General features: G+C 32.6%; 1 protein-coding gene across 3 annotated transcripts in view; it reads left to right on the top strand.

Moving 5' to 3' along the window:
- LOC138716365 (putative inorganic phosphate cotransporter) overlaps positions 1–16,317 on the top strand; it is a 54,703-nt gene that overhangs the window by 20,271 nt on the left and 18,115 nt on the right. For all 3 annotated transcript variants that reach the window (XM_069849377.1, XM_069849379.1, XM_069849378.1), the window contains exons 3-7: positions 4,692–4,922; positions 5,825–5,909; positions 7,581–7,801; positions 9,512–9,658; positions 12,449–12,581. In XM_069849377.1, the coding sequence (XP_069705478.1) occupies positions 4,692–4,922; positions 5,825–5,909; positions 7,581–7,801; positions 9,512–9,658; positions 12,449–12,581 (817 nt within the window). The remainder of the gene's footprint in view (positions 1–4,691; positions 4,923–5,824; positions 5,910–7,580; positions 7,802–9,511; positions 9,659–12,448; positions 12,582–16,317) is intronic.

Raw genomic sequence — 16,317 nt, 5'->3', positions numbered from 1 at the left:
ATCATAAATATCATAACTTTAAAAGCATCGAGTGAAAATTGAAGTCTTTGATAACATCTTCCACGTCAAGCGCTTATACGAATATAACATTTGTTACAAAAATTGTCTCATTGTTGACTGGTGCGCATTCCTCAAACAATCAGTGTCAGTCGTATTCTGATTTACATAGTCGGCAAAAGGAATGGTGAACGGGAGAAGAGTTCGTGGCAGAAGAAGATATCAGATGATAGACGACATTAAGATACAGTAGGATATGGACCCTATGCGGAGACAAAGAGGAAGGCAGAAAATAGGAAAGACTGGAGAATGCTGGGTTTGAAGTGAAAGACCTGCCTTTGGGCAGAACAGAATGAATGAATGAATGAATGAATGAATGAATGAATGAATGAATGAATGAATGAATGAATAGTCGGCAATTCGGTCTTCTCTCAGAGTTCAGCAGTAAGTGGCCACACTTATAACTCGTAACGCGATGTTTGCATCTCTGAAAATCGAATGGCAAGCAGAATATGGTTTCCGTTGTAACTTCAATACACACAATTAACACCCTTTACACCAGCGTTTCTCAACCTTTTTTTGAAGTGGGGACCATTTTTTTAAGTGTGAACAGTTCCGCGGACCACCTTACTCTTGTTCCCTTGGAAAGCAAATGTATTATTTTTGTAGCATATTTTAATACTAGCATACTTATATTTTAAAATAGAATTAATTAATTATACTACTTTTCTAATTATATTTTTGTAGCCAATCACAAGTAACTTATAACAAATTCTGTGCGTTGTTGATTCATCATTTGCGTGTTAGCAGTTAGTTGTTTGAAATCCTTCTTATGTGGTACACGCTAGTAGTTGTCCATGTCTCTGTTAAATAGTGCCCATTATAAATAATAGAAAACTGGCTTTGATCCGGATCTTTGAAAAGAAAGGAACATCATGATACGCTTCATTTAGGCACTGCTAATAATTCAGAAGCTGTGTGTGAAGAAATATATATTAATTATAGTACCATTAAAGAAATATCTAGTCCTACTAGTAGCTATTCAAAGAAAAAATACTTTCGTAAATATGTTAAGAGTTATTTGGAACTTGGATTTACTTGGTGTGGCAATGAGAGTTAACCAAAACCTCGGTGCGTTGTTTGTTAGGCCTACGAAATGCTTTCAAACGAGTGTATGAAACCCGCGAAATTGAAACGGCACTTAAAGACGAAACACGCTAGTGTAAAAAGTAAACCTGTCGGATTTTAAAATAGACGGAGTGTAAAATTTCTTATATCGTCATCTGAAAAAAACAAGTAAAAAATAATGCAGAAACATGCCCGATTTTTAAAAAGTAAAGATGCAATTTGGCATGTTCTATTATTGGTATACGACGTACAGTTACGTGCCCATTTCAATGTGCATACTGGGTGTCGGCAAAACTATTAAGAAAGTCAGAGAGAGAGAGAGAAACTCATCCGGCCTTAATTAAGGATGACCACGAGGATCCGGAAATGAATAGCAAACAATTAAATATGAATATTGTTATAAAAATAAAGTGTAATAATTAAGCACCATTGATTATCAATTATAAAATAAAATCTTAGAAGATGACTATAAAATATACTGATAAAAAAAGATTTTATTTAAAATTAGCATATCCTTAATTAAGGCCTTCTGAGTGGTATAAATGAAATTGTATAATCTGCAGGGAATCTTTGAGAATTTGCGAGATGATTTTTTGAATTTCAAAATATGATATTGATAATTGTTTTAAAAATGATATGTAAATTTTGGTAAAGAACTCCGAGCACCAAAAAAATAAACCTGTCGCTGACCAATTGAAGAGAGGGATGTTATACTTGGCACTAAGGTAGGGAATACAAGGTTCATAAATGGCCCTCTTTTCCTGATCAACCTGATGATCTTGGTTTAGATCTCTCTCCATGCGTATAGTTGGATCTTTTGTCCTCTGTTATCAAATCGAGTGGTCCCTGGCTAATTACAGGCGCGGCAGCAGATGTGCAGGGAAACGCCATGTTCAGAGTGCTTTAAATTCCTCTTTTGTTGCTGAGAGTAGAGTGGGAAGTGAGTAGACGGGTAGAGTAAGAAATTTCATAAAATATTAGTCCTGGCAGAAAAAGTGAAAGGCGATTGCCATGTGTCATTTCTAAACTCTTAGATTTTCAGCTATAGTGTGATACGCAATTCGTTTGAATTTTACTTTTTCTTCTGTCTTTTTTGAAGGACCACAAGGACAGAACTCGAGGACCACAGGTGGTCCGCGGACCATAGTTTGAGAAACGCTGCCTTACGCTATAGTCACGTTGTACGTCCCTCACCTCCAGAGCCAACAACCCGAGGTCATGGCATAGGTTGGCCTGCTGGCGTTTAATCTGCCATTAATTTGAGCCTGATCTCAGGCACACAGAGCCTATTTCTAGCTATTCGATTAACAGTACTTCTCCGTTTCAACAAATGTCTAGACTTTAAAAACTCATATTCTAAGACATGTTTGTAAGTTTGTACATGATAAAATGATGCAACATCATAAAAGAATTAACTTGCAGTATCATTAATGCCTCGACTCGACTATAGCACAGTGAACCTAAATGTTATTGCATATTTACTTTCTAATTAGAGATAAGATTGTGATGCTGTAGAAAAACGACTTCAAGATGTTCGCTGAATTGCAAGTTTTCGACATCCTACATCCCACTGAAAAATTGGTTTTGTGCCTATCACCTATCGTCTGTCTGTGTATAGCGAAACTATTGTACGGATTTTCTTCATATTCAGTATCTATGAGTCAATCCATCCATGTATGATGAAGAGGAAGTGTAATTTTTTAAGTCAATATTTTTTGCGCAATCATGCTTTTGTTGCATGCCATGAACAGTAACTTGAAGATACAACATACACGTTCAATGATTACTACGGAAACGCTGGAAATAAGCGTGCAGTAAGTAAATTACTTACAATACAGCTGTGTTTTAAGTAAATTCTATACAAACCTGAGATACAGTTACTTGTTAATTAGTAAAAGAACAAGAACTCTGACAGAACACGCTGTAACTTCATTTATTAACATTAAAATTGAACGTGAAGATTGAACAATTATTAAATGTTATAGGATAAAGACTGTCATTCTCTTTATTTATAGAAAAAGATTCAGATACTTCAATTTTATATATTGCAATAGCTTTTTATTTGTTGAACAATGCATACACATAAAAGACAGTCGTATCCAACACACAAAACAAAATAATATAAAAACACGGACACCTAGAAAATTATACATTGGCATTAACAAAATGACAAACGTTCAGTTCAAAATTAATACATAACTAAAATACATAATAAATAAAATAAAGATATAAATTATGATTGTACAAAGAAGTAATATGCAATGCATGGGCATTAAGTGCATAACAGAGTCTCGGGAAATAAAAGAAGTCGGCGTGCTCGTTTTTTCAAACTTTCAATCGCCTCTGAGGGCACTTACCAACCTAGTATCACAATATATTATTTAGGTGTTTGTTTAAGGGGGTAGGTACAGCTTACAGCAGTAAAATTTTGGAAATATTCAACATTTTTGTCCTCCATTACTGTATCTTGTGCAATAGTGAACATTAGTATGTGTAAAGCTCTGTCCTTCTGTTGTATGAAAAAAAATATTTTTACGGTTTAAAAAAATTATTTACATTTTTTTTTTTTTCAAAATTCAGTTCACTGTCCAACGATGAAGCGTTTTCCACATAACTAAAAAACTATCCAACATTCTGTGATGAAATTTTTTGTATGTATTTATGCATGTCATATCTATAACATGATGCAAGATCACTTCTCTACCTTCGATAGATTGTCTGATAAAAAATAAATTCATTTTAAAAATTGGTCAAATATCAGTATTTTCTTCCAACACAAAATAAACAAAATATTATTTATTAAGGAATGTAGTTGAAAGAGCATGATATTGTAAACACGAGTTTCAGCAATAAAATAAAAGAGAGAGAACATGAAAAACTTAACAAGTTTATGAGTTATGAGAGAAATGCTTCATCACTGTACAGTAAACTGTCACCATTTTGAATTTTGAAAAAAGAAAATATAAATTCTTTTTAACCGTAAAAATATTTTTTTCATATAGCAGAAGAACAGTGTTTTACACACACCAATTTTCATTATTGTACAAGATACGGTAATGGAGGGAAAAAATGTTGAATATTTCCAAAATTTTACTGCTGTAAGCTGTACCTAACCCTTTAATCACAGGTACTGTACTTATTTGAAATAAAAAGAATAAAACAGCAATGAACTGGAATAAGGAATCAAACTATTCAGTGATATTTTGTTTCTTATATAAAATAAAAGGATAAATGACATAGGCTGGGCAATAAGTCATCAGATCGGTGTGTTTCGGAGAATTTTATTATCATACGCAGAATTATCTTCCCTTTTTTTTGCGAGTTTTGCCAAAGTCTCACAAGTCTTCCGCCCTGCTCAAGCCAACCGAGATAATAATTAAATTTAATGAAGAGAGCGGCTGGGAGGATCGATTTCCATACATTTTCCCAAATCCTCATTCCTGAAATCAGATTTCATGAATCCGAATTTCCACCTGACATTTTCCCGATATCTTTTGTTTATATTTTCCTCAAGGACAATTTTCCGGATGGTATTGAAAGTAATAAATCATGATTTTTTTTTTCAGCCAAAGTTTGACTGGGATGCAAAACAGCAAGGACTAGTACTTGGAGGTTACTTCTGGCTCCATCCATTCTTTCAAGTCGCTGGTGGTGTAATGGCTCAGCGGTACGGCACTAAGCTTGTTTTTGGCGTCAGCAATGTCATGCAATGTTTGCTTAGTTTCCTCATCCCATTACTTGCTGAATTGGATTATAGAGCATTGATTTTCCTTAGAGTTATACAAGGAATCATTGGTGTAAGTACAGCAAATTAATTCTCTTATAGAAAGCAATGTAAGCCACACACACACTCTTCTAAGATAGACTTCTGACTAACAAGGAAGGTGTTTCAACTGTGAATGTTAGATAGATGTGAAAATTCTGCCATAAGGTCCCTGATTAATCGTTACAGTCGCCTTTTAATCGTTCAGCTGATGTAGCAACACAAAAATGAATGTCTCTTTTGCGCACAAAACCATTTAAGTAGCGTGAAGTGATTGTTGTGCACCGCCATCTCTCCTAGTCCCGAAATTTTCTGACCCCGTCTGGGATCGAACCCGGGTCGGCTAGTCTGGAGGCAGACACGCTACCACAGAGCTAACTCGGTGGACCTAGCAAAAATGTAACAAAATTAAAAGCTTAGGCCCTATATAATAAGCTGAAATACATAAAATCAGTTGTATTGCAAATTTAATTAATTCAAATATAATGTTCAGTGACGTTAAGGTGCGCATTACCATCATCTGAAGGGTTCAGAGCCATAGTGGGCCAAGCGCCATTTATTAAAAACGGAGAAAGCAAGGGTTAAAGTTAAGTGAATACCATAATTCAATGAAGATTGACATATCATTTAGTTTTAATGTGTATACTTCATATTACTTGATATATGGTTCCATTTAATTATGGTAATAACTTCATTTTAACCCTTGTTTTCTACGGTTTTAGTAAATGGCGCTTGGCCCACTATGGTTCTGAACCCTTCTTCTGTCCTGGATTCCTGATGACAGAATCTGGCAGCCCTGCCTGTAGATCTATTACACAGCACTCTTAAAAGGAATTATATAACAATAGAAAAAGAATAGAAAATCAAACTAACGACTTTATTGTATACACCTATGGCTAACTTAAGACGTTTCTTATATTTTATATTCATTTCAAGGGAGTGACGTGGCCTTCAATGCACAATCTAACAGCCAGTTGGATTCCACCCAATGAACGCAGTAAATTTTTGTCAGCTTATATGGGTAAGTGTGCAAATGAATGAAGGCCATAATTTTAAGTTTAATTAACTTTTTCAATTAATTTTCAAAAAATGCATATATAGCAGTATAAAACACATTTCAAGAAACTTCTTGATTTCCCTATTTTTATAAACATATTAATTTTATACATCTTGATTACACAACTTTTAACACTATATCACTTCGTAAAACGTATTAGTTGTCTTTCTTGTGTTAAATATTATATTATCTCGTTAACATGTTTCAACCTTCTATCGCCATCTTCAGAACTGGTTGTTGCTGATCTTGGCGCCTTTTGTTTGTGTTTCCTTTTGAGGTGTGTTTGTGTAGTGTAATGTGGAGTCAAAGACATCGACACAGACATGGAAATTCTACACAACCAACCAAAAAGCCAGAAACTAAACACACTAGAACAATACGAAATATACAGACGCACAAAAACACATCCAAATGAAATTCTCAACACACAACTCAATTTCAGAACACACACACTCTTTGACTCCACATTACATTACACAAACACACTCCCCAAAAAAACACAAACAAAAGCCGCCAAGACCAGCAACAACCAGTTCTGAAGATGGCCTATAGCAGGCTGAAACATGTTAACGAGGTAATATAAAATTTAACACAAGAAAGACAAATAATACGTACTCATAAACTATAAATTTTGTGCAAGAAAGTGTGTTTATGCAGTTTTATAGTATTCATAAATTCTCAATTTCATGCAGGAAAGTGTGTTTATGCAAGTGTATAGCAGGCCTACTCATAAATTTTCAATTTCATGCAGGAAAGAGTATTTATGCAGGTGTATAATACTCATAAATTTTCAATTTCATGCAGGAAAGAGTATTTATGCAGGTGTATAATACTCACAAATTCTCAATTTCATGCAGGAAAGTGTGTTTATGCAGGTGTATTGCAGGCCTACTCATAAATTCTCAATTTCATGCAGGAAAGAGTATTTATGCAGGTGTATAATACTCATAAATTTTCAATTTCATGCAGGAAAGAGTATTTATGCAGGTGTATAATACTCATAAATTCTCAATTTCATGCAGGAAAGTGTGCTTATGCAGGTGTATAGCAGGCCTACTCATAAATTTTCAATTTCATGCAGGAAAAAGTATTTATGCAGGTGTATAATACTCATAAATTCTCAATTTCATACAGGAAAGTGTGTTTATGCAGGTGTATAGCAGGCCTACTCATAAATTTTCAATTTCATGCAGGAAAGAGTATTTATGCAGGTGTATAATACTCATAAATTTTCAATTTCATGCAGGAAATGGTATTTATGCAGGTGTATAATACTCATAAATTTTCAATTTCATGCAGGAAAGTGTGTTTATGCAGGTGTATTGCAGGCCTACTCATAAATTTTCAATTTCATGCAGGAAAGAGTATTTATGCAAGTGTATAATACTCACAAATTCTCAATTTCATGCAGGAAAGAGTATTTATGCAGATGTATAATACTCACAAATTCTCAATTTCATGCAGGAAAGTGTGTTTATGCAGGTGTATTGCAGGCCTACTCATAAATTCTCAATTTCATGCAGGAAAGAGTATTTATGCAAGTGTATAATACTCACAAATTCTCAATTTCATGCAGGAAAGTGTGTTTATGCAGGTGTATTGCAGACCTACTCATAAATTCTCAATTTCATGCAGGTAGTTCAATAGGAGCTGCTCTTACATATCCACTCTGTGGCTTGCTCATCAGTTGGTTTGGATGGCCATCAGTATTTTATGTAACTGGTGGAATTGGCGTGGTATGGTTTATTGCCTGGTGGGTATTTGTATACGACAGTCCTGCACAACATCCACGAATTTCAGAGAAGGAAAAGAAATATATCTTAGACTGTCTTGGTAAGACCGTCACAACGAAGAAGGTGAGTGATAATAGAAATATTTTCATAATAATCAGGGCGTTCAGGAAATACTTAAAATGTGTACAATTTTTCCTTACATATTAAATAGAGAGCGAGGCTCCTATGTAGAGTTCCCTATTCTCTCCTATTTTGCAATATAATTTCCCTGGTTTTCTCCAGCAGTCTTTTCATCACACCATATAGCCATATATACACTTATATACACTGTATCCCATAATATTACATTATCTGAATGATGGGTAAGTACCATATTACAAATTTGGAACTGCTCAACTGCACCAAACAATGAATAATAATAATAATAATAATAATAATAATAATAATAATAATAATAATAATAATAATAATAATGATCTTTATTGGCCATTAATAAATACAATTATAATAGGCTTCGTCATTATTGAAATACATCAAACACACAATCATTATGTATATTATTTTAATGTACCGAAGTACATATGATATTTCCATGCAGATATTCTGCGTCATCATACGATGAAAGAGAAATGAAACGGAGAAAAATTCTCTCCGGTGCTTATTCCGTCGGATCCCGGCCAACTAGTCACTCATAACGAGTGCACCTCAGCACATGTGTGGACTTCGGTCCTACGTTCATAGACATCTATGACGTAGTGCAGAGGACTGCCACTAGAGGGAACCCAAAAGTTGGAACTTAATTTGAGACAATTCTGTCCGACGCCGGGGTGGTATCCGGTGTGGCTTAGTGGATAAAGCATCAGCACGTAGAGCTGAAAACCCGGGTTCAAATCCCGGCGCCGGAGAGAATTTTTCTCCGTTCCATTTCTCTTTCATCGAATCATTATGTGTTAAGAAACTCATCTATGCTATAAAAACTACTTTCAATTAGAAAAGTCGTAACAGATTTATTAAAATTAATAGCTTCTTTTAAGTGTCTTGTTAATTTGTTATAAAATTTAACACCTAAAAAAACAAAACTATCAAGTGTTTTAGTTAACCTGCAAGCAGGAACTGCCAAGTTAATTCTAGTTCTTGTGTTATAATTATGTACATCTTCAGTTCTTTGGTACATCAAATAATTCAAATGCACATATTTTATACATTTAAATATATATAAACTAGGAAGAGTTAATATGGATATTGTTTAAATAAGTATTTACAAGACTCCCGTGGAAAACATCCAAGAATAATGCGAATAGCCCTTTTTTGTAGAATATAAATATCTTTAGCACCACTACTGTTTCCCATAATATAATTCCATAATTTAATACTGTGAAAAGAAGCATAATACGCACTTAGTACAGTTTTCATTGTGGTACAATGTTTATGTTTTTTAACATAAACATGACCTTACTTAACTTTTTAGAAATTTCATTAGTATGATTAACCCAATTTAACTTACTGTCAATATGAAAACCCAGTAATTTCACTATAGGAGGGAACTGCAAAGCATGTTTGAAGCACCAATTTAATATTCGATGGTGAATGAGTTCTCAAGTTAGTTATCTACAACTCTAGACGGACATTATGATGTACTTAATGTGAAGAAGCGTGTGTGTATATGGAAGGGGTACTTCCAAAGAGATTTGTGAATTTATAATTTGTAATAGGTATACACAAATTTAATTTTAAAATATCCAAAGCCACCAACCTATTTCAGTCTTCAGAATGCTTGAGTTGTTTAATTTTAAATTAATATAATTATAGTTATCAACACAATTTGTTCTTCAGCCTCCTATTCCTTGGAAAAGACTTCTACTCTCAAGACCTATGTGGATGAACGTAATGGCACAGTGGGGAAATCTTTGGGGACTCTTCACTCTTATGACTCAAGCACCCACTTACTTCAGATTCATACACGGCTGGGACATCCGAATGGTGAGTAAAGCATCACCTATGCTTTTATGATTCTAACGGCTTTATACAGAAATATGGCAATCTTATTTAAAAGTCAAATTTTCAAACCCATGTTCTAAAGACTCTTAGAGAAAGCAGAAAAACGACATACATAATAACTTATAATTACACAAAGGGTAAAAGTGACTAAATAGTTCAACAATAAGTGAAAAGGACTTGATACTATTTGGAAGATAGATTTTGTTTGCTTATGGAGAAGTTGATCAAAAACTGAGTTACGTAAAATAGTATATTATTTTGTTTTATTGAGGAATTACTTGTCAATAAGTTTATTACGTACAATATATTTAACTTTATTTCAATCGGTAATTATGTGTGGAATTATAGGATGGGGTAGCTCATTTAAATCCAATTTTAATCCACTTTATTTATTACAGAAGAAAATAATTAAAATATATCTTCATAAACCTATTGATTTTCCATCTTAAAATTTGTTTCTAGACTTCAATATACTTAACGTAAGACAAATTTATTATATTATATTAATAAAATTCATACATAAAAATCGAAATAATTTTGAATTGTATTCTCATGGTTATGAAACAAAGAGTATGAATTCTTTAAGATTGTTTGAACCAAAATGCAACACTGTTACAGTATTTAATCATAGTAGTAATTTAGGCCCAAGAATATATAACAAATTTATATTTAAATATCCTAATCTTGTCAATTCTAATAGTTCTAGTATTAAATTTAAAAGGTTATGTATGGATTTTATAAAAATTGAAAAATTGTAAATTTAAATTTATATACTATAATTGCACAGTAGACATAAGACAAATTTTATTGTATAATTATTAATTTCAATTCAAGAATCCGCCCCTGAGCACGAGTTCTACTCTTTCAGGGGCGAGCTAAAGTTTTTCTGTATATATTATATTTTATGTTACAATTATAAGCAAAATAATAAATAAATAAATAAATAAGTAAATAAATAAATAAATAAATAAATTAGTGCTTACCGGTACAATTTACGAAAATGACTACGAACTTGACCTGGAACTGGTTACTGCTTTAAAAAGATAATATTCCGAAGCTTGAGCTGTAACAGGTTACTGACGGGTAAGTGAAGCCGCCAATGATTCACAGTCCTCAATACTGTAATCAGATTCTGTAATATTCATCATATCATTCATTCCCCTCACTACTGACCTATTGTCAACCGATAACGACAAATCTACGGAGAACATTACATATAACTGTAAATAATTTAACTTCACTTGTTTTTTTAAATCAAAGATCCCATTCTGTAAAGGACAAACGAAAACGTTTCTTAGGTAAGCCCTACTTTCAGATTAAAAAAAAGTTTATTCTCATTTATGATTTTCTATTTAAAATCAAATTTTCATTAGAACAAGTGTGATTATATTAATTTAATAATAGTCTGTAATTTAGTATTTAAATAATTAATTAGACAATATCAGAATCTCTGAAGTACTGCCGACATCATCTCTATGCAGACGACCTTCAAATATGCATAAAATTCGACACTGGCGAAATAAATTATGCAATAACTAAAATTAATGACGATCTCGACTCAATTTGGACATGGACACGGAAATTCCGACTCAAACTAAATCCTGAAATGTCACAATCAATCATTGTGGGCCATTCATGTTTGTTAAGCATTACTACCATACCAAATTTGTCCCCGATTAAAATATACGGCACCGAAATTCCGTTCAGTGAATCAGTGAAAAACCTAGGTATTCATATGGATAAAAGTTTAAATTGGAACATTCAAGTTGCAGAAACCTTCAAAAAAGTATTCTCATTAATCCACTCGTTTAGGCGATTGAAGAATTGTCTACCCTTTTCCCTGAAAAAGATGTTAGTGCAAACAATCGTGATGCCCCACTTCGATTACTGTGATATTCTGTTTACTGATCTAAGCGTTACTTCGGCGCAGAGACTACAACGTGTTCATAATATGTGCGTCCGTTTCGCCTGCAATATTCGCCGGGCTGATCACGTAACACCATCCCTCGAAATGTTGTCCTGGCTCCGTCTAGAAGATCGTAGGAAAATCCACTGTCTTTCCCTTCTCTTTCACATATTTCATTTCTCCACTCCTGTCTATCTTGCGTCTCGTTTTCAAAATTTATCTGCCCATCATAACCTAGACTCACGATCACAACACTTCTGAATATTATCCATTCCCTCCCATCGAACATCCTCATATTTCACCTTCTTTCACTGTGGCTGTTCCCCGACTTTGGAATTCCCTACTGAGTAATGTCAGGGACTGTCAGACATCAAACCAATTTAAGAATAGACTAACGAAATATTTTTCTAACAATTCTTGTTAACAATAATAGCTGTTTCAGGATTCTCAATGTTTAATAGTTATAAATACCACAGAATAAATATCTAAATTATCTCATTATTATTATTATTATTATTATTATTATTATTATTATTATTATTATTATTATTATTATCATCACTATTTCTTACCGATGTTTATTATTGTCACACTAACATTACTTATCAACTTTCATTATTTACTTTCATGTTGTTTTATGGTCTATATATTAATGTAATAACTATGTAACCAATTGTATTCAATTAGAATTAGAGTCTGGCTGGGCGGAAGAGAAGGCCTACTGGCCTTAGCTCTGCCAGATTAAATAAATAAATTATTATTAATATCAGACGCTCTACACGAGTTTATTCAAAATACAAAATAATGTAATAATTGGCTTTCATTATATTATTATTAATAATTTATTTTTTATGATTATGTTTCAGACAGGGTTATTCTCAGGAATACCTCACTTGTGCCGCACAACATTTGCAATTATCATGTCAACCTTTGGAGATTATTTACTTCGAAACAATTTAATGGCACGAACAAATGTCCGAAAGATGGCCACAGCATTCTGTACGTAGATACCGGATAAATTAATAATTTATCTTGATACTGTACCTATTAATTTTACAATTATTCAGGATCTACTTTAATAAAAATTTCCTCAAAGTGAATTTCTATATTATAAAGTGGTTTTTACTTTTAACAAATACCAGGAGCTAAATTAAAATTTAAAAATTGCATATTAAAATTTAAGAATGTTTACGTATGCCCTATTACATTATGTGTTATTAATTTAATCGTAATATTTAAAGTTGAAATGTTAACAATAATAATAATAATAATAATAATAATAATAATAATAATAATAATAACAATGGTTTATTTAATCTGGCAGAATTAAGGCCATACAGCCTTCTCTAACACTCAATCATGAGTAAAACTCCGATACAAAAAACACTAAAAATTTGCAAAGTAAAGTACACTACAATTTTACACACAAAACTGAAGTAGATAATCGTAATATAAACAGCAAGTCAATAGAAATCAGACATGGCCTAATATATAACATATAGAAAGAAAGGAAAATGCATAATAAAATGTGAACAGTAGGTCAAAATAAATTATACATACAAAGTATAAAAATATAAGACAATAATAATATTGATAATAATAATTATTATTATTATTATTATTATATTGCTATTAATAATAATATTGATACTAATAATAATATTGATAATAATAATAATAATAATAATAATAATAATAATAATAATAATAATAATAATGCAATCTGGAAGTGAATAAATATCACTTGCGAAGTGGATTGGTTAGTTCAAAATTTCGATTTAATATATTTCATGATAACTTTTAATAACTTTTATGCTCGACCATGCCGAAATGTAGTAATTATACACCTGGTAGCAGTCCTTTAATGCATGTCATTAAAGTACACCTATTCATTAAAGTTCAGGTTTTCGATTATTCTCGGATATACAATCGAAAGACAACTAGCAAAACGTCACGCAGGCTGGAAATCCAATACTGTCGCAGAAGGTTATGTTCTGTTACTATAATAATTACCGTTAATTGTAAATAATATTCAAATAAATTCAATTTGTCATCTCGTTTTTCAATGTCGAATTCAATTTCAAGGTTATATCAAGTTTAACTCTCCAGATTATATCAAGGTCGTCGACATTCGTTGCCCGGAAAAAATCAATAGTTTCGCGTCTGCGCACATCTCACAATTTACGAGATTGCACTAGGTCAGTTCGCTCCCCAGTCACATAAGAATAACATGAATACTTATGAATAATTTCAAGTTAGAAATATGGTCGATCATAAAAAGTCGTATGAAACTTGCCTATAATGGTAATTAAGACGCTCGTATGAAAATTATGAAACTCGCTTGCGCTCGTTTCATAAATATCCTCGCGTCTTGATTACTATCATTATAGGATCATTGCATAATGTACTATTAATTTAAACAGCGTAAATTCGTACTCTTTTACTACCATTAATTTTCATAAGTGATCAATGAATTATTAAAGAACTGTAACAACCTTTTCTACCATTATGGTGAACAAAGCCGACTGCAGCTAATATAATTTTATGAGTACCTACCATTGTAGGCTATTATATTTAAGATAAGACATACTTTCCTTCTATGCGAGTTTATTAATGTATTTATGGCTTGGAGTTATAAATATCAGTATCAACGACTATCTATGGAAAATGGTGTAGCAAGAATAATGCAAGGTTATTTGAAAGACCTCTTCGGTTTGTGTTATCGAAAAAAAATGGGTTTTGAATTCTTCGAAATAAAAGCTGTTTGTTATATGACAAAGTTGTTTTAATCTCCAACACTGAAGATTAAAACAAAGTTGTTAGCATACCGGTAACAAACAAACATTGTAATATGCACTATCGCTTAGCCATAAGGAAAATTAAAACTATATGAATAAGTCAGCTATATCTAGAATGAAAACGGAAGTTATGGCAACATGTAAAAATCCTACTCTATGTAAATTAGAAATACAAGGCAAAGTAATAGATGATGTTAAAGTAACTAGAAGTTGAAAAAAAACACACGTAATGATGAGATACAAAGTAAAGTAAAAATCAAGTAGATAGCGTAGCATAGCTGGTATAGCGCTGGCCTTTTATGTTCGAGGTTGCGGGTTCGATTCCGGCCCAGGTCGATGGCATTTAAGTGTGTTTAAATGCGACAGACTCATGTCAGTAGATTTACTGGCATGTAAAAGAACTCCTGCCGGACAAAATTCCGCACACCGGCGACGCTGATATAACCTCTGGAGTTGTGAGCGTCGTTAAATAAACCATAATTTTTCTTTTCTTTTCAAGTAGATAAATCTGAAGAATATTTGAACGACTAAATCATACAACAGGGTACAGTAATACTTAAAAATGGAACCTGAAGAATATACAGATAATAGTACGGTCTGCTCTTAGTCTGCAGAAGCAACTGCCAAGAGCTTATATCACAAAACGGAGCAAATTTTAGGAACAACTGCAGTGACGTATTGAAAAAAAATAACTTAAGACAAGGAGAGCGAACCATCTTAGAAGTAGAGATATTAGAGAACAGTGCAACATCGTAAAAATGGGAGACTGGAAAATCAGATGTAGGGAAAACTGGAATATTCATGTGCTATATTCAGAATTAACAAAAACAGGATACTATATTCTTGATTGCACACCTTTAACACTTTTGTAACACTGAATTACTACTAAATTATTTAAAATAAACAACACAAATTTTAATATTAACACAGTGAAGTAGTTGTTCATTTTAAATAACTTAATAGTTCTTCAGTGAAAAATAGAATAATAGCCTTGAAGGATCTCACAAACGATGGTCTGTCAAGCTATCTGCGGAAACGAACAAGTAACCCTAAAAAAAAAAAGAAGAAAAATTCTTGGAGGAAAGTTTATGTTCTACTGCACGCACTTTAAATCTCAAACTGGGAGATTCATAACATTAGAAAGTAATGGACAGTAAAACCTCGATTATCCGTCACCCTATTAACCGATTGGTGGATTATCCGACTGTCTTTCTCGCTCGCAGAAAAAAATATGAAGTACTGTACATTATATTAGTACGAAATTTTCTACAGAATGTTTTTTATAAATGAATTGTGGCCTACTCTTCGAGTGGCCGTACTGTTTAACTTCTAGGCAAAATGTCTTCTAGAAGGGTCAAAAGAAAACATGTTGTACTACGGAAAAAAGTGCAAGTAATTGAGTGATTTGGGAAAAGAGAAAATGTGGTTCATCTCACATCACAATACGAGATATAAATTACAACCGTAAGCGATTTAGGCTAATGAAAAATAAAATATAAACTGTATAAAATTTGTAAATCTGCAACATGGGACCTCAACTATTTCTATCTTTCCACAGACAGTTGCCATAAGGAATTTTCTTGGCCATTAAAAACCCATCGTTGAAAACCAGATATAAGTACAATAAATGATGTTTTAATAACCGACTTATCGGAAAATCAAACATGAATTGTAAAAAAAAAAACAGACTTAAATTATTGAACTTCTGATCCACTACCTAGCATATTAAAAAAAAGGCCATGGACGAAATTACGAAAATATTATGTACTTAGTTTATGAAAACTTTTTATGGTACGGATTATCCGATTTTTTCGATTAACCGTTCACTCCATCCCCTTTATTACCACGGATAATAGAGGTTCTACTGTACTTCTTGGATATAAAAACATACATTTTGAAAACAACTATAAATGCTTCAACACAATTGCACGAAAGAT

The sequence above is a fragment of the Periplaneta americana genome, chromosome 16, assembly GCF_040183065.1.
Source record: "Periplaneta americana isolate PAMFEO1 chromosome 16, P.americana_PAMFEO1_priV1, whole genome shotgun sequence".
In the NCBI taxonomy this organism is placed as follows: Eukaryota; Metazoa; Arthropoda; class Insecta; order Blattodea; family Blattidae; genus Periplaneta; species Periplaneta americana.
This window is presented reverse-complemented; position numbering and strand designations above follow the sequence as displayed.